Source organism: Salmo salar, chromosome 09, assembly GCF_965601325.2.
Source record: "Salmo salar chromosome 09, fSalSal1, whole genome shotgun sequence".
Lineage (NCBI taxonomy): Eukaryota > Metazoa > Chordata > Actinopteri > Salmoniformes > Salmonidae > Salmo > Salmo salar.
In genome coordinates, this window is record NC_138299.1 from 134,065,438 (window position 1) to 134,092,882 (window position 27,445).

Genomic DNA, 27,445 nt, shown 5'->3' on the forward strand with positions numbered 1-27,445 from the left:
ACTCCTCTTTGCAGATCTTCTCCAAGTCATTAAGGTTTCGAGGCTGACGTTTGGCAACTCAAACCTTCAGCTCCCTCCACAGATTTTCTAAGGGATTAAGGTCTGGAGACTGGCTAGGCCACTCCAGGACCTTAATGTGCTTCTTCTTGAGCCACTCCTTTGTTGCCTTGGCCGTGTGTTTTGGGTCATTGTCATGCTGGAATACCCATCCACGACCCATTTTCAATGCCCTGGCTGAGGGAAGGAGGTTCTCACCCAAGATTTGACGGTACATGCCCCCGTCCATCGTCCCTTTGATGCGGTGAAGTTGTCCTGTCCCCTTAGCAGAAAAATACCCCCTTAGCATAATGTTTCCACCTCCATGTTTGACGGTGGGGATGGTGTTCTTGGGGTCATAGGCAGCATTCCTCCTCCTCCAAACACGGCGAGTTGAGTTGATGCCAAAGAGCTCCATTTTGGTCTCATCTGACCACAACACTTTCACCCAGTTGTCCTCTGAATCATTCAGATGTTGATTGGCAAACTTCAGATGGGAATGTATATGTGCTTTCTTGAGCAGGGGGACCTTACGGGCGCTGCAGGATTTCAGTCCTTCACAGCGTAGTGTGTTACCAATTGTTTTCTTGGTGACTATGGTCCCAGCTGCCCTTGAGATCATTGACAAGATCTTCCCGTGTAGTTCTGGGCTGATTCCTCACCGTTCTCATGATCATTGCAACTCCACGAGGTGAGATCTTGCATGGAGCCCCAGGCCGAGGGAGATTCACAGTTCAATTGTGTTTCTTCCATTTGCGAATAATCGCACCAACTGTTGTCACCTTCTCACCATGCTGCTTGGCGATGGACTTGTAGCCCATTCCAGCCTTGTGTAGGTCTACAATCTTGTCTCTGACATCCTTGGAGAGCTCTTTGGTCTTGGCCATGGTGGAAAGTTTGGAATCTGATTGATTGCTTCTGTGGACAGGTGTCTTTTATACAGGTAACAAGCTGAGATTAGGAGCACTCCCTTTAAGAGTGTGCTCCTAATCTCAGCTCGTTACCTGTATAAAAGACACCTGGGAGACAGAAATCATTCTGATTGAGAGGGTGTCAAATACTTATTTCCCTCATTAAAATGCAAATCAATTTATAACATTTTTGACATGCGTTTTTCTGGATTTCTTTGTTGTTATTCTGTCTCTCAATGTTCAAATAAACCTACCATTAAAATTATAGACTGATCATTTCTTTGTCAGTGGGCAAACGTACAAAATCAGCAGGGGATCAAATACTTTTTTCCCTCACTGTACTGTGCTGTTTGTGGCGGAAGACTATCTTACCATGATCAGGCCGGTTGTGATGGGGTCGTTGCATCCATGGCACAGCTCTCCGAACTTAGCCCAGTAATCCTTCTTGCAGAAGAGCCGGCCCTCCTTCTGATAGTACCAGTGGGACAGGGAGGCACTGCACTGACAGCATCTGAACAAGGAGAGCAAGAGGAATTATGTGCATGTTTGTAAGTTTATTAGGCAGGGCTGACTTCATAAAACTGGCTAGGTCTTTGAAACCAGTACTGGCCCAGGTTGACGTCTTGTCGGTGCTGAAGAGTAGAAAATCCCAGCACTAAAGCTTCTTGGTTGATCACACACAGTCATCTACGGATAGCACTTATAATTGTTAGCTTGAAAATGCCTTTCAAAGTTCTTTCCTCTTTGCACCAATCCTGGCAGTGCTGGATTTGGCCTCCCCCTCTGCACAACATTTAACTTCTCATTGAAAGTTAGTCTTGAAAATGACTATGCTAACAAATTAGCCACCACATCCTCCTCAATAACACCTGCTACAGTTGCCGCCATTGTCACATAGACTACAACAAAAGCATGGGAAAACTAGCCTACTGCTCACTATTGGCTCATCAGTAGTGACATGTCTAGGCCTTCATGTTTTTTTCCCAAATGGTCCCACCCATTGCAACCAAATGTGTTTGGTTCATTCACCTGTCACTCCAAATTTCTGAAGGCCTATCCCATGGCTGGCTGAGCTAGCTAGATTTTTCTACCCAGGGAAAGTATTCTCTTTCCAACACAAACTGAAGAGATGAAATCAGAAGATCACAAAAATTATTCAAAAGATTAAGTTAAAATTAAAGCAACATTGTTTTTAAAAGAAATTATCTTAAGGCCTAGAAGGCCCTCAGGGTCCCCCACTGATTAGAGCCCATCAATGGGCTAAACCACTGACATGTGTCTTACTGAAGGTAATGCAACAGATAATGCATCAGAGATCTGAAAGTGATGAAAGTTACATTTCCTTAACCACTAAGACTAAAGCAACACTCCCACATACATTAAGTGTTAGACCAAAGTGAGATCACAGATAAACCCAACAATGTGACTAGGTCTTGAAATAACAAGGATATGATGACAGACACCTACACATGTCAATGCTGTCCAAACACAACATCCAACTATAACATGGTTGTTAATCCAGTGGCTTTTGATCCACACTAGTTTCTCACACACACACACACACACACACACACACACACACACACACACACACACAAAGGTAAACATTACATCACCATTATAATGTCTACTACAATTGAAAAGTGATTTTATACATTCCAATAACATTTGATTTAGAATAAAACATCTTAGATAGAAACCACATGTATAAACCGTGTGGTTCAAGCCCTGAATGCTGATTGGCTGCGCCTGAATGCTGATTGGCTGACAGCCGTAGTATATAAGACCGTATACCATGGGTATGACAAAGCATTTATTTTTACTGTTCTAATTACGTTGGTAACCAATTTATAATATTAATAAGGCACCTCAGGGGTTTGTGGTATATGGCCAATATACTACGGCTAAGGGCTGTATTCCAGGCCCTTAGCCATTGTTTATTGGCCATATACCACACCCCCCTGGGCCTTATTGCTTAATTATATCATAGACATAAGGGGCTATCTGCATGTGGAGATCTTAAGGAATGGACCTACCGCTGTCAGTAACAGTACATTAAGAGAACTGATAGTGAGATATCTCTCACTGGGAGAGAAGAGGAGAGAACAGGACAGAGCTGAATGATTGGGTAGTGATGTCAGGCAGATAGAGATCATTGGCTGATAGACAGTGAAGGGGAGAGGAGATGACAACACAGACAACAACACAGTCACTAATCACAGAGACACACACCAGAGGAGGCTGATGTTAGGCACTATAGGCGGACGGTATCAAATACATACAACACTGTTCCATTGATTCCATTCCAGTCATTACTATGAGCCCATCCTCCTATAGCTCCTCCCATCAGACTCCTCTGACAAATAGACACACACACACACGTCCATCAGCCTTCCTGGTCCCTTGTCTCCTTTCTGGCCTTCCTCCACCAAACAGCCAGGGATCAATAGGAACAGACCTGGCGGAGTCAGGGGGACTGTTGGTCATCAATCCCCATCTGCTGCCTCTCTGCTGGGCTACAGTACATCCAGACCAGAGGCCTAGGAGGGGAAAGGAGATGGGGCAGTGGGGTAAGGGTATGGGGTGTAATGTTAACAGATGAATCTTAGGGGCCTGGGGACTGTGGGGAGGGAGGCCTAGGGAGAGGGAAATGGGAACGGGACCAGAAGGGGAGTGAGGATGAGGGTATTGGGGTAAGGTAGAGGATGATGGGGGGAAAGTGAGTAGAACATATTGAGCAGGCACTGGAGTGGACAGATCAATTCCCATGGGTTTCTGCGGTTATCATCAGTCTTCTTTAAGTCTATCCAGGACACACATGCATGCACCCCTGCAGAAACACACACAGACACTCAATATACACACTGAATTGCACACACAGTGAACATGTGAGTGTAACGGTCAAAGACAGAGCTCCCACTACTAGACCCTGATCCTGCTGCATGCAGTATGCTGAGCATGTGGTGTGACGACAGGAGGCAGAAATGGGTCAAGGGTAGTCAGAGGACAATCACAGCCACACTACTCTACCTAGTCAGCAGTCCCGTCTTCCAGCTACACCTCCCCCTCTCTACTGCAGTGTCCCTGCAGCCTCCTGCAGTTAAAGTCATACCTGGGCCTTCTCTACACACACAGACATATCAGTACACAAAGGGCTTCAACGCTATCGAGCTAAATCCAAGCTGGTCACCTTATCAGGGAAGGGCATGTAGCACTGAACTGTACTGTAGCAGTACACCATATGAATATGTTACCCACAGTAGCAGGCAATAGTAGTAGGATTACATGCGAGTAAAAGTGTGAGTGTATGTGTTTGTGGGATACCCTTTGGATTTGTGCCTGTGTGTGTGTGTGTGCACACGTCCATGCCTGTGTGTGTGTGTGTGCGCGTGCGTGCGTGTTTGCATTACAGGGGGCACATAAGAGGATTAACTGTTTGAAAGACCCAGAGGGAGACTCTCTAACCCATTGTACCAAATACCCTGCTGGATGACTAAGAGCTTGCCCTGAGTTCAGTACTACTACTTCTTATAAACCAGGGGCGCAACTGTGGTTTTAGAAGTGGGGGGGACATAAACTACATGACCAAAAGTATGGACATCTCATTCCAAAATAATGGGCATTAATATGTCCCCCCTTTGCTGTAACAGTGCATTCGAAAAGTTTTCAGACCCCTAGACTTTTTTCACATTTTGTTACATTACAACCTTATTTTAAAGTTGATTTAAAAACATTTTCCTTATCAATCAACACACAATACCCCATAACGACAAAGCAAAAACAGGTTTTTAGAAATGTTAGCAAATGTATAATAAATAAATACATGAAATATGACATTTACATAAGTATTCAGACCCTTTAATCAGTACTTTGTTGAAGCACCTTTGGCAGCGATTACAGCCTTGTGTCTTTTTGACGCAAACAAGCTTGGCACACCTGTATTTGGGGAGTTTCTCCCATTCCTCTCTACAGATACTCTCAAGCTCTGGTTCCAAACTTCTTCCATTCAAGAATGATAGACGCCAAGGTTACCAAAATTTTTTTGGTAACCTTTCCCAGATTTGTGACTCAGCATCCTGTGACCTCAATTCCTTTGATCTCATGGCTTGGTTTTTGCTCTGACATGCACTGTCAACTGTGGGACCTTATATAGACAGGTGTTTGCCTTTCCAAATCATGTCCAATCAATGGAATTTACCACAGGTGGACTCCAATCTAGTTGTAGAAACATCTCAAGGATGATCAATGGAAACAGTATGCACCTGAGCTCAACTTCGAGTCTCATAGCAAAGGGTCTGAATACTTATGTAAATAAGGTATCTGTTTTTTCTTTGTAATACATTTGCAAAAATGTAAAAAAAAACTGTTTTCGCTTTATCATTAAGGGGTATTGTGTGTAGATTGCTGAGGAAAATGTTTTATTTGATCCATTTTAGAATAATGCTGTAACGTAACAAAATGTAGAAAATGTCAAGGGGTCTGAATACTTCCCGAAGGCACTGTATAACAGCCTCCACTCTTCTGGTAAGGCTTTCCACTAGATGTTGGAACATTGCTGCGGGGACTTGCTTCTATTCAGCCACAAGAGCATTAGTGAGGTCGGGCACTTATGTTGGCCGATTAGGTCCGGCTTGCAGTCGGCGTTCCAATTCTCGTGCAGGCCAGTCAAGTTCTTCCATACCGATCTCAACACACCATTTCTGTATGGACCTCGCTTTGTGCACAGGGGCATTGTCATGCTGAAACAGGAAAGGTCCTTCCCCAAAATGTGGCCACAAAGTTGGAAGCACAGAATTGTCTAGAACGTCATTGTATGCTGTAGTGTTAAGGTTTCCCTTCACTGGAACTAAGGGACCTAGCCCGAACCATGAAAAACAGCCCCAGACCATTATTCCTCATCCACCAAACTTTACAATTGGCACTATGCATTGGGGCAGGTAGCGTTCTCCTGGTATCGGCCAAACACAGATTCGTCCATCGGACTGCTAGATGGTGAAGCGTAATTCATCACTCCAGAGAACGCGTTTCCACTGATCCAGAGTCCAATGGCGGCGAGCTTTACACCACTCCAGCCGATGCTTGGCATTGCCCATGGTGATCTTAGGCTTGTGTCCGGCTGCTCGGCCATGGTAACCCATTTCATGAAGTTTCCAACTAACAGTTCTTGTGCTGACATTGCTTCCAGAGGCAGTTTGGAACTCGGTAGTGAGTGTTGCAACTGAGGACAGAGGATTCTGTGAGCTTGTGTGGCATACCACTTCGCGGCTGAGCCGTTGTTGCTTCTAGACATTTCCACTTCACAATAACAGCACTTACAGTTAACCGGGGAAGCTCTAGCAGGACAGAAATTTGACGCACTGACTTGTTGGAAAGGTGGCATCATATGACCGTGCCATATTGAAAGTCACTGAGCTCTTCAGTAAGGCCATTGTACTGACAATGTTTCTCTATGGAGATTGCATGGCTGTGTGATCGATTTTAAAACACTTGTCAGCAACGGGTGTTGCTGAAATAGCCAAATCCCCTAACTTAAAGGGGTGTTCACATACACTATATATACACATGTTGAACATGAACAGGCTGAACTGGCCCAGTGGCCCACCATCTACCACAGAGAAAACACAATGGTAAATATAGACGGGATAACGTAGATGAGTAATGCATTCAGTGGGGAAAAAAGTATTTAGTCAGCCACCAATTGTGCAAGTTCTCCCACTTAAAAAGATGAGAGAGGCCTGTAATTTTCATCATAGGTACACGTCAACTATGATAGACAAAATGAGAAAAGAATATCCAGAAAATCACATTGTAGGATTTTTAATGAATTTATTTGCAAATTATGGTGGAAAATAAGTATTTGGTCACCTACAAACAAGCAAGATTTCTGGCTCTCACAGACCTGTAACTTCTTCTTTAAGAGGCTCCTCTGTCCTCCACTCGTTACCTGTATTAATGGCACCTGTTTGAACTTGTTATCAGTATAAAAGACACCTGTCCACAACCTCAAACAGTCACACTCCAAACTCCACTATGGCCAAGACCAAAGAGCTGTCAAAGGACACCAGAAACAAAATTGTAGACCTGCACCAGGCTGGGAAGACTGAATCTGCAATAGGTAAGCAGCTTGGTTTGAAGAAATCAACTGTGGGAGCAATTATTAGGAAATGGAAGACATACAAGACCACTGATAATCTCCCTCGATCTGAGGCTCCACGCAAGATCTCACCCCGTGGGGTCAAAATTATCACAAGAACGGTGAGCAAAAATCCCAGAACCACACGGGGGGACCTAGTGAATGACCTGCAGAGAGCTGGGACCAAAGTAACAAAGCCTACCATCAGTTAACCTGTTAGGGCTAGGGGGCAGTATTGACACGGCTGGATAAAAAAACATACCCGATTTAATCTGGTTACCACTCCTACCCAGTAACTAGAATATGCATATACTTATTACATATGGATAGAAAACACCCTAAATTTTCTAAAACTGTTTGAATGGTGTCTGTGAGTATAACAGAACTCATTTGGCAGGCAAAACCCTGAGACATTTTCTGACAGGAAGTGGATACCTGATGTGTTGTATTACCTTTAAACCTATCCCATTGAAAAACACAGGGGCTGAGGAATATTTTGGCACTTCCTATTGCTTCCACTAGATGTCACCAGCCTTTACAAAGTGTTTTGAGTCTTCTGGAGGGAGATCTGACCGAACAAGAGCCATGGAACGATGATGGCCCATTAGACACCTGGCGCGCGAGTTCATGTTGGGTACCCTCGTTCCAATACGTTATAAAAGAGTATGCATTCGTCCACCTTGAATATTATTCATGTTCTGGTTAAAAAAGGCCCTAATGATTTATGCTATACAACGTTTGACATGTTTGAACGAACGGAAATATATTTTTTCCCCTCGTTCATGACGAGAAGTCCGGCTGGCTTAGATCATGTGCTAACAAGACGGAGATTTTTGGACATAAATGATGAGCTTTTTTGAACAAAACTACATTCGTTATGGACCTGTGATACCTGGAAGTGACATCTGATGAAGAGAATCAAAGGTAATGGATTATTTACATAGTATTTTCGATTTTAGATCTCCCCAACATGACGTCTAGTCTGTATCGCAACGCGTATTTTTCTGGGCGCAGTGCTCAGATTATTGCAAAGTGTGATTTCCCAGTAAGGTTATTTTTAAATCTGGCAAGTTGATTGCGTTCAAGAGATGTAAATCTATAATTCTTTAAAATGACAATATAATATTTTACCAATGTTTTCTAATTTTAATTATTTAATTAGTGGTGCTGACTTGACTGCCGGTTATTGGAGGGAAACGATTTCCTCAACATCAATGCCATAGTAAAACGCTGTTTTTGGATATAAATATGAACTTGATAGAACTAAAAATGCATGCATTGTCTAACATAATGTCCTAGGAGTGTCATCTGATGGAGATTGTAAAAGGTTAGTGCATCATTTTAGCTGGTTTTATGGTTTTGGTGACCCTGTCTTTGAATTGACAAAACATTACACACAACTCTTGTAAATGTACTGTCCTAACATACTCTAAATTTATGCTTTCGCCGTAAAACCTTTTTGAAATCGTAAAACGTGGTTAGATTAAGGAGATGTTTATCTTTCAAAGGGTGTAAAATAGTTGTATGTTTGAAAAATTTGAATTTTGACATTTATTTGGATTCAAATTTGCCGCTCTTGAAATGCACCTGCTGTTGATGGAGTGCACCACGGGTGGCACGCTAGCGTCCCACCTAGCCCATAGAGGTTAACACACTACGCCGCCAGGGACTCAAATCCTGCAGTGCCAGACGTGTCCCCCTGCTTAAGCCAGTACATGTCCAGGCCCGTCTGAAGTTTGCTAGAGAGCATTTGGATGATCCAGAAGAGGATTGGAAGAATGTCATATGGTCAGATGAAACCAAAATCTAACTTTTTGGTAAAAACTCAACTCGTCGTGTTTGGAGGACAAAGAATGCTGAGTTGCATCCAAAGAACACCATACCTACTGTGAAGCATGGGGGTGGAAACATCATGCTTTGTGGCTGTTTTTCTGCAAAGAGACCAGGACGACTGATCCGTGTAAAGGAAAGAATGAATGGGGCCATGTATCGTAAGATTTTGAGTGAAAACCTCCTTCCATCAGCAAGGGCATTGAAGATGAAACATGGCTGGGTCTATCAGCATGACAATGATCCCAAACACACCGCCCGGGCAACAAAGGAGTGGCTTCGTAAGAAGCATTTCAAGGTCCTGGAGTGGCCTAGCCAGTCTCCAGATCTCAACCCCATAGAAAATCTTTGGAGGAAGTTGAAAGTCAGTGTTGCCCAGCGATAGCCCCAAAACATCACTGCTCTAGAGGAGATCTGCATGGCGGAATGGGCCAAAATACCAGCAACAGCGTGTGAAAACCTTGTGAAGACTTACAGAAAACGTTTGACCTGTGTCATTGCCAACAAAGGGTATATAACAAAGTATTGAGATAGACTTTTGTTATTGACCAAATACTTATTTTCCACCATAATTTGCAAATAAATTCATAAAAAATCCTACAATGTAATTTTCTGGATTTTTTTTCTAATTTTGTCTGTCATAGTTGACGTGTACCTATGATGAAAATTACAGGCCTCTCTCATCTTTTTAAGTGGGAGAACTTGCACAATTGGTGGCTGACTAAATACTTTTTTCCCCCACTGTAATGGTCTGTGGTGAAGACCAGAATGAGATTAAGGGCTGCATGTCAGATACACATAACCAAAATATTCGGAGACAAAATGATGATCTGAACCAAAGGAATGGTTACAGAGAAAAGTGTTTACTGGATATGATACTGATATGAACTACAAGGCAGACCTCATATCTATTCATATCAAATGGTCATGCTTTTGTCTTGCCCACGCATCACAGGGTTAGCTGAAAGCATTGAGAGAGAAAAGAGATAAGAGAAAAAAGAGAGGAGGGAGGACATGCTGTTGGAAGCGTAAGGGTGGAGTTAAGCAGAGGAGATGAGAGAGAAAAGAGGTTTAGCTCTGCTGAAAGAGATAGAAGGAAAGGATATGTCGGGACAGGGATAAGAGGTGCAATGCTTAAAGGACGAGAAAGAGGACAGTAGAGGCAGGGAGATGAGCTATGCCAAAAGGATGGAAGGAAAGGGATAGATGGGTTTTTACTTGATGATATGAGATTTGAGTGACAGGTCCCCAGGGCTCTGTCATCAGGGTCGAGAGAGAGAGAGAGAGAGAGAGAGAGAGAGACTGAAAGGAGGGATCAGCTGAGGGATAAGTGGAAGGATGGAAAGAGAGATGAACAGGAGGCTGACAAATGACTGTTCCACAAGCAAACAGACAAGCAACTAGGAAAGATCCCAGATTCTGAGATGCCAGACACCCAGCTGCAACCACCTAGGAGAATAGAAACATTCAAAGAAGGGGGAGAGGAGAGGTGGGTCACAAAATCTGGAGACCCCTCTTTCACCCCTCTATTCCCAAATGGAATCAGCCAAAGTGCCTTGTAATAAAATGTATTAATTAATTAAATTAATTATCCTTGACCCCCCCAGAACCGGCTAATACCCCAGTACACACTGGAAGGGAGGAGGTTAGTGGAGGAGTGGCGGAGTGAGTTTTAGGCCATCTCTGCCCAGGGGATGAACGCCACCCACTCTCCCGGCCGGTCCTGGCAATATGACCGCAGAAACCTACCCACATCCTGGTTTACTCTCTCCACCTGCTCGTTACTCTCAGGGTGAAAACCTGAGGTGCGGCTGACCGAAACCCCCAGACGTTCCATGAACGCTCTCCAGACCCTGGACGTGAACTGGGAACCCTGATCAGAGACTATGTCCTCAGGCACCCTGTAGTGCCGGAAGACGTGAGGAGACCGGGCAATGGGAGGAGACGGCAGGACTTAGAAAACCGATCCACAACGACCAGGATCATGGTGTTGCCCTGTGAGGGAGGAAGATCCGTCAAGAAGTCCACCGACAGGTGCGACCACGGCTGTTGTGGAATGGGTAGGGGTTGTAACTTTCCACTGGGCAGGTGCCTGGGAACCTTGCACTGGGTGCACACCGAGCAGGAGGAAACATAAACCCTCACGCCCTTGGCCAAGGTGGACCACCAGTACTTCCCACTAAGGCAACGCACCGTCCGACCGATGCCAGGAAGACCAGATGAGGGTGACGTGTGAGCCCAATAGATCAGACGGTCGCGGACAGCAGACGGAACGTACATGCACCCAGCTGGACACTGGGGGGGAGTGGGCTCTGTGCGTAACGCCCGCTCGATGTCCGCGTCCAGCTCCCACACCACCGGTGCCATCAGTCAAGAGGCCGGAAGTATGGGAGTGTGATCCATGGACCGCTCCTCTGTGTCATACATCCGGGACAGTGTGTCTACCTTAGCGTTCTGGGAACCTGGTCTGTAGGACAGAGTGAAAACAAAACGGGTAAAGAACATGGCCCACCTTGCCTGACGAGGGTTCAGTCTCCTCGCCGCCCGGATGTACTCCTTCAGCAGTGAGGTAATGGTAGCCGCTACCTGACCAAAACCCCGGATAAACCTCCGGTAGTAGTTGGCAAACCCTAGAAACCGCTGCACTTCCTTTACCGTGGCGGGAGTCGGCCAATTACGCACAGCTGAAATGCGGTCACACTCCATCTCCACCCCTGAAGTGGAAATGCGTTACCCTAGGAAGGAGACGGACTGTTGGAAGAACAGACATTTCTCAGCCTTGACGTACAGGTCATGCTCCAATAGTCGACCAAGAACCCTGCGCACCAGGGACACATGCTTGGCGCGTGTAGCGGAGTATATCAGAATGTCGTCGATATACACCACTACACCCTGCCCGTGTAGGTCCCGGAAAATCTCGTCAACAAAGGCCTGGAAGACTGATGGAGCATTCATCAACCCGTACGGCATTACAAGGTACTCATGGTGCCATGAGGTGGTACTAAATGCCGTCTTCCACTAGTCCCCTTCCTGGATACGCACCAGGTTGTAAGTGCTCCTGAGATCCAATTTTGTGAAGCGCGCCCCGTGCATTGACTCGATCGCACTGGCGATGAGAGGCAGTGGGTAGCTGTACCTCACTGTGATCTGATTGATACCCCGATAGTCAATACACGGGCGCAGACCTCCATCCTTCTTCTTCACAAAAAAGAAACTTGAGAAGGCAGGTGAAGTGGAGGGCCGAATGTCTCCCTGCCCCAGCGATTCGGAGACATATGTTTCCATAGCCGCCGTCTCCTCCTGTGACAGAGGATACACGTGACTCCTGGAAAGTGCTGCGTCTACAAGGAGATTTATCGCACAATCCCCATGTCGATGGGGTGGTAATTGAGTCGCCTTCTTCTTACAGAAGGCGAGAGCCAAATCGGCATATTCTGAGGGGATGCGCATGGTGGAGACCTGGTCTGGACTTTCCACCGTAGTCGCACCGATGGAAACTCCTACACACCTCCCCGAGCACTCGTGACCACCCCTTGAGAGCCCTCTGTTGCCACGAAATAGTGGGGTCATGATAGGCCAATCAGGGTAGGCCCAGCACCACGGGAAACGCAAGAGAATCAATAAGGAAGAGACTGATTCTCTCCTTCTGACCCTCCTGCGTAACCATGTCTAGTGGAGCGGTGGCCTCCCTAATCAGCCCTGACCCTAATTGTCGACTATCTAGGGCATGCACAGGGAAGGGCATATCCACAGGAACAAGGGGGATCCCTAAACTATGGGCAAATGAACGGTCAATAAAATTCCCAGCTGCGCCTGAATCTACGAGTGCCTTATGCTGGGAATGCGGGGAAAACTCAGGAAATTTAATAAACACATACATGTGAGCAACAGGGGGCTCTGGGTGAGCCTGGTGCCGACTCACCTGGGGTGACACGATAGTGCCCTGCCTGCTGCCTTGAAACCCTGAGGAACCCCCCCAGCACCGACCAGCAGTGTGCCCTCTGCGGCCACAGATGGTGCTGGGAATGGCCCCTCCTCAGGTCACCCTAAGCGCAGCACCTCCCAGCTCCATGGGCGTTGGAGCGGAGATGCTGGGGGATGGAACTGACAGGCCCCGATCCGGACGTCCGCGGGTAGCCAGCAGGTTGTCCAGCCGGATGGACAGGTCCACCAGCTGGTCCAACGTGAGGGTGGTGTCTCGGCAGGCCATCTCCCGATGGACGTCCTCACGCAGATTGCACCGGTAGTGATCGATCAGGGCCCTGTCGTTCCATCCCGCGCTGGCGGCCAGGGTCCAGAAGTCCAATGCGAAATCCTGTGCGCTCCTCGTCCCCTGCCTCAGGTGGAACAGACGTTCACAACTCTGTAATGGTCCAACGCCGCATCTCATTCACTCCATACGGCGTTGGACCACTCAAGGGCTTTGCCTGAGAGGCAGGAGACGAGGGCGGACACGCTCTCACGTTCCGAAGGAGCCGGGTGGACGGTCGCCAGGTAGAGTTCCAGCTGGAGTAGGAACCCCTGGCATCCGGCAGCCGTCCCATCATACTCCCTCGGGAGCGCAAGCCGAATCCCACTGGGACTGGGTGAAGGAGGGGTGGACAGTGGGGCCTGCTGTAGTGGGGCTGGTGGAGGTGCTGGACGACCTCCTCCTCTCTCCCAACGATCCATCGTCTGCAGCACGCAATCCATGGCGGTGCCCAGACGTTGCAACATGGTCGCGTGCTGCTGGATGCGCTCCTCTACCGCCACAGGGAGGGCGTCTGCTCCTGCTGACTCCATTTGACAGGTGAGTAATTCTGTAAATCTGCCTGTGTGTAGCTGGTGTAGAGAGTCAGGCGCAGGACAGCAGATATAAGTAATCAACGTATTTACTCAAGAAATCACAAATAAAACACAATATACCGAGCCCACAATAACGGACCATATACAAGACAAACAATTACTCACAAACAAATATGGGGGAACAGAGGGTTAAATAATGAACAAGTAATTGGGGGATTGAAACCAGGTGTGTAAGACAAAGACAAAACAAATGGCAATGGCTAGAAGGCCGGTGACGTCGACCGCCGCCTGAACAAGGAGAGGGACCGACTTCGGCGGAAGTCGTGACAACGTAGCAATTTAGTATAATACATTAATGCAATTCTACTCATTTTGCCATGGGGCAGAGAGGATTTTTTCCAGTTTTACAGCTAATTTCCTGCAATTCTACCCCTCAAGAATTTGTATCAGTTTAAAATGCCCACATGATGTTGCACAACAATTTAAGTCAATACGTCATAGTTTTAGTCAAAGTATGATATATTTGGGGTTGAAGTGGGAAATCCGAAGTGCCAATGCTATGCGTTTCCTCTATGATATGACATGCTAATAATTTTCAGTCTACGTTTATTTTCAGGGCTTGGTTTTATTTGAATGTTACCACCCACCAGCATGTCATTATTTATTACATCAGAAACACCTGCAAAGTCCTTCCTTCATGAGTCGCGACTGAGCTGAGCAACATAATAGATGATCTTTTGCTGAACCAAACAGCTTTTCGCAGTAGACGCCTGAGCCATGGAGCAAATTAAAATAGGAGGTGCACACTTGTGTTTTTACACCTCCGCCTTTTACCAGCAAATGATCATAATCCATTTAAGTCATTTAGCGGACACTCTTATCCAGAGCGACCTACAGTAGTGAGAGCATACATTATCATACTTTTTTCGCACCGTTAGGCAGTACAGTTAGGCTATTCATATTACCGGAGCTTCATCTTATTCTTTTTATTTCTATGGCGGATTTGTGGTTGCAATTTATGAAACATGCCAAAACTTTGGAGATAACAATAGATGGCAAAGTCAAATCTCCTGGTTTCCCCTATCCATCTGTGGCGAAGTTTTCTCTAAATGCTTATGACAAATCCAGCTCCAGAACCAGCCATAGCCTAGCCAGCGAATCTTTTCAATACGGTGTAGCAACAACAGATAACATTAGCTAGCTAGATAAGGTTAGCATGCTCGCTATCTACACTGACAGCTGTCAGTGCACTACTTGTAATTTCTCCACTCCACCTGTAAAACATTCCCACCCCCAATTCATGAATATGTATTAGCAGCCTGCGCCATTCTTTGGCAGTGGAACCTAAATGAGAATTTCTGTTATAGGACAGGAAATATTGCAGCATTGCCCTTTGGTGGGGGCCTTTAAAGCTAAATTCCCCAAATTCTACACCTTTTGCCATGACTAGTCATGTTAGTCATTCTCACGCAGATATGATATTAACACAATCAATTGGGGCCCACTGGAGGTCAGGGCCCCTGGGCACATGCCCTGCGTGCCATGATTACTACAAGTTTAAATAGCTGGCTAGACTAACTACCAATCAAAAAATACATATCGCTAATTTCTCATTTCCTAGCGGACAAGGGGCCCTAAGCGACCAGCTTATGTTGCTTATACCTCGAGCCGACCCCGCTTCTTTACCATGCAAACCACTCGACCCAGGTCAATATCTGACCAAGATCAACAGCTTCCAATGATTTTAAATGGCTATCAAAGCAAAAGATGAATGAATATAATAATTGTGTTTGTTTACATATAAAAGTATGCCAATTTGACCTGTCACTACAGTAGGTCAGTCTTTGATTTAGCTAAAGATAGAGGTATTGATCAGGAGTCACACACACGTTTTACTATCCTTGTGGGGGCCTTAAATTAATTTCCATTCAAAATCATATTTCTCCTAACCCCAACCCTTACCTTAACCCGAACCATAACCCTAAACCTAATTCTCACCCTAATAGTAACCCTAACCCTAAACATAACCCCTAAGGTTAAAAGAGAATTTGTCCTCATGGGAAACATCCCGTAAGGGAGAATTTTTTTATATTTTACTATCCCTGTGGGTACTTCTGGGGATTTCCTGTAGCCACGAGAATAGTAATACAAGCCCACCCACAAAAGTTTCAGACTGAGTAGACACACAGTGGTTTCCCCAGTTCTCCAGGGGACAGACAAATATAGCTGGAAAGTTTCCCACATAGGTAGTGGTTCTAACTCCTACACCAACATGCCATCTCAGCTGTGTACTGTGATCTATTGGTCACTCTGTAAACCAGTACCATAGTCTCTAACAACACAATAGCAATACTGTAAACTGTGATTTCTTTTTCTAGGATTAATGTTACTGCAGCACTCACATCACATACAATGTGTTGATTCCACTGATAACCCCTCACATCACTGAGTTGAATGGAGTATTGCTTGAGATGACATTTCAATACAAAAATTGGCATCACAAGTCAACCGTGTAAACTATAGAATGTTCACCGTAACCTAAAAGACAGTCTATGTAACAGACTTTCTGGTGGGACTCTTCAAAATGTCAGTCTGGCCATCCTCTCGCTCTGTCTGGATGACAGAGGTCATGGTAGGACGTGGGTAGAGACACCTCTGAAGGAAGTGGGTCATGTCTACAGGAAGGGCTCTCTGTACTGGGCAGGGGAGGAGAGGACAAGAGAAGAGAACCTCCAACAAGGTGTTGATAGATTTTAAGGTTTAAATATTTGTTAGGATGCAGCATTACGAAAAGCGCAATAAATCATGTGCCACACATGTAGCCTCCCATCTCTCACACAAACACAGAATAATGTATTTTGCGTGTCCAATGATCCATCCTCTGTCCAATTCCATACATCTAAAAGATGTCAGACATACAGTAAACCTTATGGTCAATAAATCAATATTCCACAATCCACAGTTGAATGAGCAATAAATTGCATTAAAGAAATGAGAAAACATGATTAATTTGTTAGCATGTCTATTGAATGCTGATGTATTTTATAAACAAATTACAATTTATTTTAAATCAGTTGGCTGATTAGTATCTAAAATGTAATTTGTGTATATTTTACATCCAGTGCTTGGTATTTTGTGTCTATTTTACATCCAGTGCTTGCTGTTGTTGTGAGTGGGTATTGCCGGCAAGACTGCAACTCACACAAAGCATGTGACTATGAGGAAATATGACCTATGTCTTATGAGAGGGGGGCGAGAAAGATAGCGAGAGGGTGAGAGAAAGAGAAAGAATGAGAGAGAAAGATATACAGAGAGCGCAACAGAGTATGTAATGGAAAACAAGATGAGGAAACGACAGCGTCAGGGAGACCCCTCTCCTGTTCGCATCTTGTCAACAAGCCAGTAACGTTCCCACTGGAAGGGAATACCAAGACAGGGATAGAGGGGGGAATTCCTGGCAGAGGGCCAAGTTCTCCTACCAATCTTCTTTAGTGGAACAAAAAAAAAAGTTAAATCTATATTTGAGCACTGGGAAGAGAGTTGATTTTACAGGGAGATAGTTAGGATGGATGTAAGGGTTTCCCTTCTACTAACCAGTATAAGGATGTGTAGTGAGGTAAGGATGAGAATTATTGGAGCAGAGAGAGAGAGAGAAAAAAAAAGAGAGAGAGAGAGAGAAAAAAAAAAAGAGAGCGAGAGAGCGAGAGACCCACACAAGGACAACAACCAACAAAATGACACATTCATCACAATCCCAACCAACCGCCCCCTCTCTGCACCCCCTTATTGTCATTCCGCTCCTCTTATCATTCCTTCGTTGCCGTCTACCCAGACACCCTTCACCCCAGGGCAGAGCAGTTCCCAGACCATGATGTCACTCCCCTCACAGAAAAAGCATGACCTAATCCTCTCGGTGGCCCCTCCCCATTGGGTGTTTTCAAATCCTCCCAGGAAATCCCATAGCCAATCAGACGCAGGCCGAAACCCCTCCCCTGCAATTGCAAGCTCAGCAAAGAGCGAGCATAAACCCTCTCAGTGCAGGGCTCAGCCACCCCTGTCAGCCATCCCAGCTCTCAAGAACAATAATATCAGGGAAAAGCTAGTCTGTGCATTTTTATGTGGTGGAAAAAACACAGTGGTTGGCTGGGTTGAGTTCTAAGATGGCTGCTGAACACCCGGTAGCTTTTGTCAATAGGAAACATTTTTTGTTGTAGCACCGGCAGTCTATTAGTCTATTAAGCAGAGGCATTGCAGGTAACGGAGCTTTGTTGAGCTGTGTGGTGGCTGTATGCTGGGGGGTGAATAGTGTTGCGGCTGGGGGTGAATAGTGTAGATGGAGGCAGTTTCCTTTGTGCTCGCTAAGCCCTGTGTCTGTCTGGCTTTCAGCACGGCTATCTATGCACATTCTGTCTGTCTGGGGCAGACTGGACTGGACTGGAAAAAGTTCCACGACCACGGGCAAAATAAGACATGAGTGATGGAGACTATCAGGTGCCAACAAAATTGGCCTCTGGTTCTGTCCTAGCATCAGTGAATGAATAGTCACTGTTCAGAGGACCACAATGCGTAGAAGTAAAAGTACAACTTTTTGTGTTATCCTCAAAGATTTCAAATAGAATGTATCTACTTGTGTTTTTAAATTGTCAAATAAAATCTATTTATCTATTCAGCTCAGCATACAAATATGTTGAGTCCTGGATGTTGGACAATGTTGGACTGATATAACTGGTAGAGTGAATGAAAAAGTGTAGAAGTGAAATAGTGAACACATTCTATATCTATAACACTGGGATAAGGGAGGTGAAATATAATTTCTGGAAGTCTGATAAAAGGCTTGTATTACAAGGCCAAAGGTTTAAAGCTTGGGAGTGGGATTTTAATCAAAAGAAAGGACCTACATGTATAGACAGACTCCCTTTTCCTTTGTAAATGTCATCGTCTCAGATTAACAATGGAAAGTTAGAGTCGGTGTGCAAAAATACTATATTAAACAGAACTGTGTTTTCTGGGGGGGGGGGATAAACCTGGCAGCACTTGATGACATGAGAACAATTTTCTCAATAATCTCTAAATCCACAAACCAGATGAATTCCTGAAGTCGATCATTTTATAAGGAGCTTTCGGACAAGCTAGCCCTGAGCCATTTTTTTATTCAACAAGGCAAGTAAGTTAAGAACAAATTCTTATTTACAATGATGGCCTACCAAAAGGCAAAAGACTTCCTGCGGGGACGGAGGCTGGGATTAAAATAAATAAATAACATAAATATAGGACAAAACACACATCACGACAAGAGAGACAACACAACATTGCATTAAGAGAGACCTAAGACAACAACATAGCAAGGCAGCAACACATGACAACACAGCATGGTAGCAACACAACATGGTAGCAGCACAAAACATGGTACAAACATTATTGGGCACAGACAACAGCATAAAGGGCAAGAAGGTAGAGACAACAATACATCACGCAGCGCAGCCACAACTGTCAGTAAGACTGTACATGATTGAGTGTTTGAATGAAGAGATTGAGATAAAACTGTCCAGTTTGAGTGTTTGTTGCAGCTCGTTCCAGTCGCTAGCTGCAGCGAACTGAAAAGACGAGCGACTCAGGGATGTGTGTGCTTAGGGGACCTTTAACAGAATGTGACTGGCAGAACAGATGTTGTATGCAGAGGAGTGAGGCCTAAGAGGGGTTTATAAATAAGCATCAACCAGTGGGTCTTGCAACAGGTATACAGAGATGACCAGTTTACAGAGGAGTATAGAGTGCAGTGATGTGTCCTATAAGGAGCATTGATGGCAAATCTGATGGCTGAATGGTAAAGAACATCTACCCGCTCGAGAGCACCCTTACCTGCTGATCTATAAATTATGTCTCCGTAATCTAGCACGGGTAAGATGGTCATCTGAATCAGGGTTAGTTCGGCAGCTGGGGTGAAAGAGGAGCGATTACGATAGAGGAAACCAAGTCTAGATTTAACTTCAGCCTGCAGCTTTGATATGTACTGAGAGAAGGACAGTGTCCTTCTAGCCATACCCCCAAGTACTTGTATGAGGTGACGACCTCAAGCTCTAAACCCTCAGAGGTAGTAATCACACCTGTGGGGAGAGGGGCATTCTTCTTACCAAACCACATGACCTTTGTTTTGGAGGTGTTCAGAACAAGATTAAGGGTAGAGAAAGCTTGTTGGGCACTAAGAAAGCTTTGTTGTAGAGCATTTAACACAAAATCTGGGGAGGGGCCAGCTGAGTATAAGACTATCATCTGCATATAAATGGATGAGAGAGCTTCCTACTGCCTGAGCTATGTTGTTGATGTAAATTGAGAAGAGTGTGGGCCTAGGATTGAGCCTTGGGGTACTCCCTTGATGACAGGCAGATTTTCTGACTTTATACACTGCACTCTTTGAGAGAGGTAGTTAGCAAACCAGGCCAAAGACCCCTCAGAGACACCAATATTCCTTAGCCGGCCCACAAGAATTGATAGACAATAAAAATAGCAGCACAACATTGCTTAGAATCAAGGGCAATGGTGACATCATTGAGGACCTTTAAGGTTGCAGTGACACATCCATAACCTGGGCGGAAACCAGATTGCATACCAGAGACAAGTTTTTCCCAACACTTTTGATAAACACGACAAAATAGAAATAGGCCTATAACAGTTAGGATCAGCTTGATCTCCCCCTTTAAATAAAGGACAAACCGTGGCTACCTTCGAAGCAATGGGAACCTCCCCAGAAAGGAGAGACAGGCTAAAAAGTTTGGAGATAGGCTTGGCGATGATACGGGCAGCAACCTTAAAGGAGAAAGGGTCTAAACTATCTGATGGTTTTTTGGGGTCAAGTTTCAGGAGCTCCTCTAGCACCTCAGACTCAGTGACTGCCTGCAGGGAGAAACTTTGTAGCGGGGCATGGGAAAAAGAGGGAGAAGCATCGGGGATAGTTGCATTAGAAGGGGTGGGAGATGAGGCAATGTTGGACGGGCAAGGAGGCATGGCTGAGTCAAATAGGAATCCTGACTTAATTAAGTGGTGATTAAAGAGCTCAGCCATGTGATTCTTGTCAGTAACAACCACATCATAAACTTTAAGGGACATGGGCAGCTGTGAGGAGGAGGGTTTATTCTCCAGGTCTTTAACCGTTTCCAGAACTTCTTGGGGTTAGACCCACAGAAAGAGAACTTTAGAGTATCTAACTTTGGCCTTCCCAGATAGCCTGAGTGCACTTATTTCTCAGGCTGAGCCAGTCAGCCTGAGTATGCGTGTGCCGAGCCTTTCGCCAAATGCAATTCTTTAGGTGGAGTAACTCTGCAAGATCACAGTCAAACCAGGGACTGAACCTGTTTTTTCGTTATCATTTTCTTTATGGGGGCGTGTTTGTTAACAATACCACTGAAAATATCAAAAAAGAAGGTCCAAGCATCTTTGACAGAGGGGATCAAGCTGATTCTATACCATTTTACAGAGGCCTGTCATGAAAGAAGGCTTGCTCATGAAAGTGTTTTAGCAAGCGTCTATGACAAATCAGGACAGGTCGTTTCACTGAGCAGCCATAGCCATAACCAGAGCCCTAAGAATAGCCAGCTGCAACTGCCAAAGCTAGCCATTGGCCAACTAGATAAGAACTGTGGGGAAAGCTAGGCCTAGGCTAGGAGATAAGCCAAAAGCTAACCAAAGAATTCATTTGAAATTTGCTCTGGACTAATATAATATATTCAGGTGAGCAAAGCCAGAGAAAGGAAACAGACAGTGTCTCTGACCCCTACAAGCTCCTCAAGGACAACTAGATAAAAGGATGACAGAGAGTAATAGCAGAGGAGGAGGAGGAGTGAAAGAGTGATTGAATGATTGAGGATGAGGTTGAAGAGAGAAAAGAAAAGGGTAATAGAGTGATGGAGGATGAAGAGAAGGAGAGGAAAGAGGGGAAGGAGGGAGGAGAAAAGAGAAGGACCCAGTGTCCACACTAACTTCTTGGTGACAGGGGGCAGTATTCAGAAATTCAGAAGGAATACGTGCCCAAATTAAACTGCCTGCTTCTCTGGCCCAGAAGGTAGGATATGCATATTATTAGTAGATTTGATAGAAAACACTCAGAAGTTTCTAAAACTGTTTGAATGATGTCTGTGAGTATAACAGAACTCATATGGCAGGCAAAAACCTGAGAAAAAAATCCATCCAACCAGGAAGTGACTTGTAGTTCATCTATCTAATCCCTGTTCAAACTACAGTGTCTGTGGGGTCATTTTGCACTTCCTAAGGCTTCCATTGGCTGTCAACAGCCTTTAGAAACTTGTTTCATCCCTCTACTGTTACTGGGCAGAGAATAGGAGCTCAGTCAATCAGTGGACTGCCAAGGAGCAGTGAGTTGTTTACTGCGCAGGTACGTTGGCGCGCCTCTCCTTCTTTTTCCTCTGTAATGAATACGCTATTGTCCGATTGGAATATTATCGACGTTTTATGTTAAAAAGACCCTAAGGATTGATTGTAAACATCGTTTGACATGTTTCTATGAACGGTAATGGAACTATTTGACTTTTCGTCTCTGGTTCTGCGCTCTCGCATTATGCCTTTGGATTAGTGACCTGAACGTGCGAACAAAAGGAGGTATTTGGACATAAATATGGAGTATTTCGAACAAAACAAACATTTCTTGTGGAAGTAGGAGTCCTGGGAGTGCATTCTGACGAAGATCAGCAAAGGTAAGGGAAGATTTATAATACTAATTCTGAGTTTAGTTGACTTCAGAACTTGGCGGGTAACTGTATAGCTTGCTTTGATGGCTGAGCTCTGTACTCAGAATATTGAACAATGTGCTTTTGCCGAAAAGCTATTTTAAAATCTGACACAGCGGTTGCATTAAGGAGTAGTATATCGATAATTCTTTCAATAACTGTTGTAAAGTTTATCAACGTTTATGATGAGTATTTTTGTAAATTGATGTGCTCATTCACCGGGAGTTTTGGTGGGAATACATCTTCTGAACATCACGCGCCAATGTAAAATGGGGTTTATGGATATAAATATGAACTTTATCGAACAAAACATACATGTATTTTGTAACATTGAGTCCTGGGAGTGTCATCTCATGAAGATCATCAAAGGTTAGTGATTCATTTTAGCTGTATTTGTGTTTTTTGTGACGCCTCTCCTTGCTTGGAAAATGGCTGTGTGGTTTTTCTTGTCAAGGTGGTGTCCTAACATAATCTAATGTTTTGCTTTCACCGTAAAGCCTTTTTGAAATCGGACACTGTGGTTAGATGAAGGAGAATCTTATCTTTAAAATGGTGTATAATACTTGCGTTTCAGAAATTTGAATTATGAGATTTTTGTTGTTTTGAATTTGCCGCCCTGCTATTTCACTGGCTGTACCGCATAGCCCATTTAAGCTAGCGTCCCACATAGCCCATTTAAGCTAGCGTCCCACATAGCCCATTTAAGCTAGCGTCCCACATAGCCCATTTAAGCTAGCGTCCCACATAGCCCATTTAAGCTAGCGTCCCACATAGCCCATTTAAGCTAGCGTCCCACATAGCCCATTTAAGCTAGCGTCCCACATAGCCCATTTAAGCTAGCGTCCCACATAGCCCATTTAAGAGTAATTTCCCTTCCTCCTTTACTCAATATCTGTCTAACAAATCTGTCTAACAAATCTTCACATCTGTCCTCGACAGCCTTTCATTTGTACACAGCCTGTTCCTCCTGCTCCTCTACAGAGATGAAACACAGAGATGAAACACAGAGCAGGTCGGTGAGCCGGGGGAGTCAGGCAGATTTAATCCTGTCAGGAGGATGTGATGTTTAATTTCTTCAGCCTCTCTGATGATGACATTGGTCGTCTTTGTATAAACCAGGTTACTGTCTGCCCACACACCTGCTGTATGGGTGATCTCCTCTCCTCCGCTACACTTTCACTTATCCTCTCTTCTCCTCTGCTCTCACCTCTCCTCCACTCCTCACCACGCCTCTCCTCCCCTCCCCTCACCTCCACTCCACTCCTCCCATCTCATCCCTCTTCTCTTCTCCTATCCTCGCGCAACCATTTTAAAAGGTGGCTAACAACACATCCATTACTTATAGCCTGGTGTTAACTATCACTGAAACAATACCACATTCAGTTACATCTAAAGTAGACGCCTTACATAAAGTATAGTCTCATAACCTTACAATATCAATGTTACACAGGAACTTTTAGAAAGGGATTTATTGTACTGTACATGGAGGTGTACATTTTATGATCTGATCAGGTTTCAGCTTCTATTCTGAGTATTCATGTCTACTTCAAAAGGAATGCACCTGTTGTATCAGAGTGTATGATGTGATTTAAATGAGGAAGCTCCTGCAAACAGCTTGCAAATGCTCACCATTATGAACATTCCAACCACACCTAATTTAGCCTACCTCAATAGCACATTAAAGGAAAACTCCACCAAAAAACTATATTTTGGTATTTGTTTCATTAGCCATTGTTGATATAGTCCCAAATCTTTTGCATGTCAGCAATCAAGTTCTCAAGATACGTAACTTTCAAAATACAGAACTCTGTCCTGTATTATTCATTTTGCATCATATGATGAGAAAGTGACAACGCTAAAGAGTATTTAAACAACATGTGTGAAGTCTGCTTTATGTAAAAAATAACTCATAAGCAACAGTTCACCATAGCATTCTCCAAAAGCCATGGAAGACACCTATTCACAGCTTTGTGATTATAGGACCCGCTATTTATAAATTGTGAACAATTTCCCCTAAGAGGGTCTGGCTGTCGTTGGATAACATGCTTATCTGACAACTCACACAAGGCAGGCACACACATACACGCAAACATACAGAGAGGAAAGCTGGAGTCAGTGAACACAGGCGGAGCACTGTATCACAGCGACACTGAAAGCTTCTCTACATCCCTAATCTAGTTTATTCATACTGTGGACTACTCTCTGTACACTGCACCCAGGCTACATAGAGCCTGACACACTGCAAACAGAGCAGTCACATAGCAGAGAGGCTGGGAAATCATGCTTAGGGTGGACAGGGAGTTATGATCAAAGTCAGACATGGGGAGTTAGAGACACAGGCAGAGTGAGGGAGAGTCAGTACTGTGACAGCCTGAATACAGTCAACAAGTGTACTAGACTCGACAATGTACACTTCTGCACACTGGGTGAGGGGTAGACAAACAAACATTGATTGTATAGAGCACCACACCAGTAAACACATACTGTCACATAAAGGGACACACAGTAGAGACATGGTCTAAGTTCATAACACATAGCCTAACAAGCATTGTTCAAATTCATTCTGGACTAAGCCATCTGTAATATTTCTGGTCACGAAAGTGAGAAAAGCAGACATGGAAACGAGGTTTAAAAATAAGGAAGTGATTTCACAGACCCACCTAAACCACCCTTCTGTCTAGTCTGTGATGCTAACAACATGCTATCTGCTATCACTTCTCCATTAGTAAGCAAATGCATCCAACTCTAGTTGAGTGAACAGTATTCATGACTAAACTGCGAATTTTAAGCAAGTTGTTTCAATGAGTAGATGTAGAAATACAGGAGCATAGTTCAGGAACTGCAACCAAGAGGAACCAAGTACCCAAATGAGTCCACTACAGACCATACAACTGCCCATCCTAGCCTTTACGTACATCCGTCCAACAAAACGACTTACTTCTTGCCCTTGACGTGATTCCTGTATCGCTGGTCCCTTTGCAACATGTCTCCCTTCAGAGACAAGGCCTTGCTATGACAGTCAGGAAACAGGCTCATCTTAACAGCAGCGTATTGAACAGATAATCTATAGAGTAGAGAGGAAACCTACCGCTACTAAACCAACACACCACCACCACCACACAGCAGCACTGTCACAACCATGAATATCTCTCTCTCTCTCTCTTTCTCTCATGCTGCAGCTGCATTTCTTTTTTAGTCACGTGTTTCCTGTCCCTGCCCTCGCTCCCCCAGCTTCCTTTGGGAGTGGTGGTGACCCTGTGACATCATAGCCTTTCCCTTCCATCCTCCTCTTCCCTCCCTTCATCCCTCTGTCTGCCAGACGGCTGGCCTCTCAGTCAAATACAACTAGCTTCTCACAGTCAGTTAACTACAGCCAGCTTTGCATATTCAACCAAAGTGGGATAAAGGGGCCCCTATCTTCCTAGCCAATACTACTCAATAAAGGCTCCCCCATCTACCTTACTCATTCTACTCATTTCCATGTTACGCTATCTGATACCGCACACTTAAACACATCTATTCATCAAAGACACCACAGGCTGGCAGAAAGTACATTTTTCAATCGATTAAAACCTCTTAACAGTTTCTGTTTAAGTTTACCAACCTTTTCCTGCGACTCTGGTTCCATTCCATTTTGGATGGAGGAGGGAGGAGACTGAAGCCCCTCGGCGAATCAGGTGATGGTTTAGAAGGAGATAACATTTCCTTTAGCCAATTAAGACGATCCTTGAAGAGGAGTCTGTGTCCTAATAGGAATCCTAACAATTCAGGTGATCTTTACAAAGGAAATGGTGTCTCTTTGTTAAGACAACCTTGTAGCTACCGCAGCACAGAAAGAAAGTGTTTTAGGCAGGACACAGAACAGACCTATGAGGACGAGCATACTGGTTTCACTTCCTTACTGATCCCCCTACCAAATCCCTACTTTCAAAACACAAGTTTCACATCAGAGGCATGGTCAGGAGGGAAAGGCCACAGAGCCTAACAATTCAAAACGAAGAGAGTGGGTGTCTTAAATAGTTGCCACAGAGCCATACAGTACAGCTATAGTATACACTATTATATAATACATCATTATGTAGTGTTAAGGATCTGCTGTGCTATCCATCAGTTACGACAGATCATGTCACATGAGCACCATTATACCACATTAGTAATATGAAAAATGATATCTAAGGCCATGCAGCGAACAGCTTGAATCCTCTTTCTAACCCCCTTCTGGCATATATTTTAAGACAAGTCTAGCGGTTATAAATACGGTATATGGCTATTTACAGTGAATGCATACATTTTAAAAAGAGGTCTTTTAAGATGAGTCCTCGTCTTAAAGAGGCAGAGACAGAGAGAGAGAGAGACAGAGAGAAAGAGAAACAGAAACGAGAGGCAGAGAAAGAGAAAGAGAGAAGAATGTGCCGTAATAATGGAAAGTCTCTGGGGGGTTTCTGTTGCATGTCCTTGAGAAATTGACTTCTTTCAGCCTTGGGGGTGTGTGTGTGCGTACAGGAGTGTGTTAGTGTGTGTGTGCGTACAGGAGTGAGTTAGTGTGTGTGTGCGTACAGGAGTGAGTTAGTGTGTGTGTGCGTACAGGAGTGAGTTAGTGTGTGTGTGCGTACAGGAGTGAGTTAGTGTGTGTGTGCGTACAGGAGTGTGTTAGTGTGTGTGTGCGTACAGGAGTGAGTTAGTGTGTGTGTGCGTACAGGAGTGAGTTAGTGTGTGTGTGCGTGCGTACAGGAGTGAGTTAGTGTGTGTGTGCGTGCGTACAGGAGTGAGTTAGTGTGTGTGTGCGTGCGTACAGGAGTGAGTTAGTGTGTGTGTGCGTACAGGAGTGAGTTAGTGTGTGCGTACAGGAGTGAGTTAGTGTGTGTGTGCGTACAGGAGTGTGTTAGTGTGTGTGTACGTACAGGAGTGTGTTAGTGTGTGTGTGCGTACAGGAGTGTGTTAGTGTGTGTGTCTGTGTGCATATACTGTATGAGCATACATGTCTGACCAGCCAAATATTGATTGAACCTGGG

The 27,445-nt window shown here is 44.7% G+C and overlaps 1 protein-coding gene across 3 annotated transcripts in view; it reads right to left on the minus strand.

The window, feature by feature from the left end:
- The window catches only part of LOC106612833 (LIM domain kinase 1), an 84,564-nt gene that overhangs the window by 43,580 nt on the left and 13,539 nt on the right, over positions 1 to 27,445 (minus strand). For 2 of the 3 annotated variants that reach the window (XM_014214385.3, XM_045724595.2), the window contains exon 3: positions 1,320 to 1,458. In XM_014214385.3, coding sequence (XP_014069860.1) covers positions 1,320 to 1,458 — 139 coding nt within the window. Of the gene's footprint in view, positions 1 to 1,319; positions 1,459 to 25,371; positions 25,782 to 27,445 lie in introns of those variants that run through there. The other variant, XM_014214386.3, reaches the window with a different exon arrangement.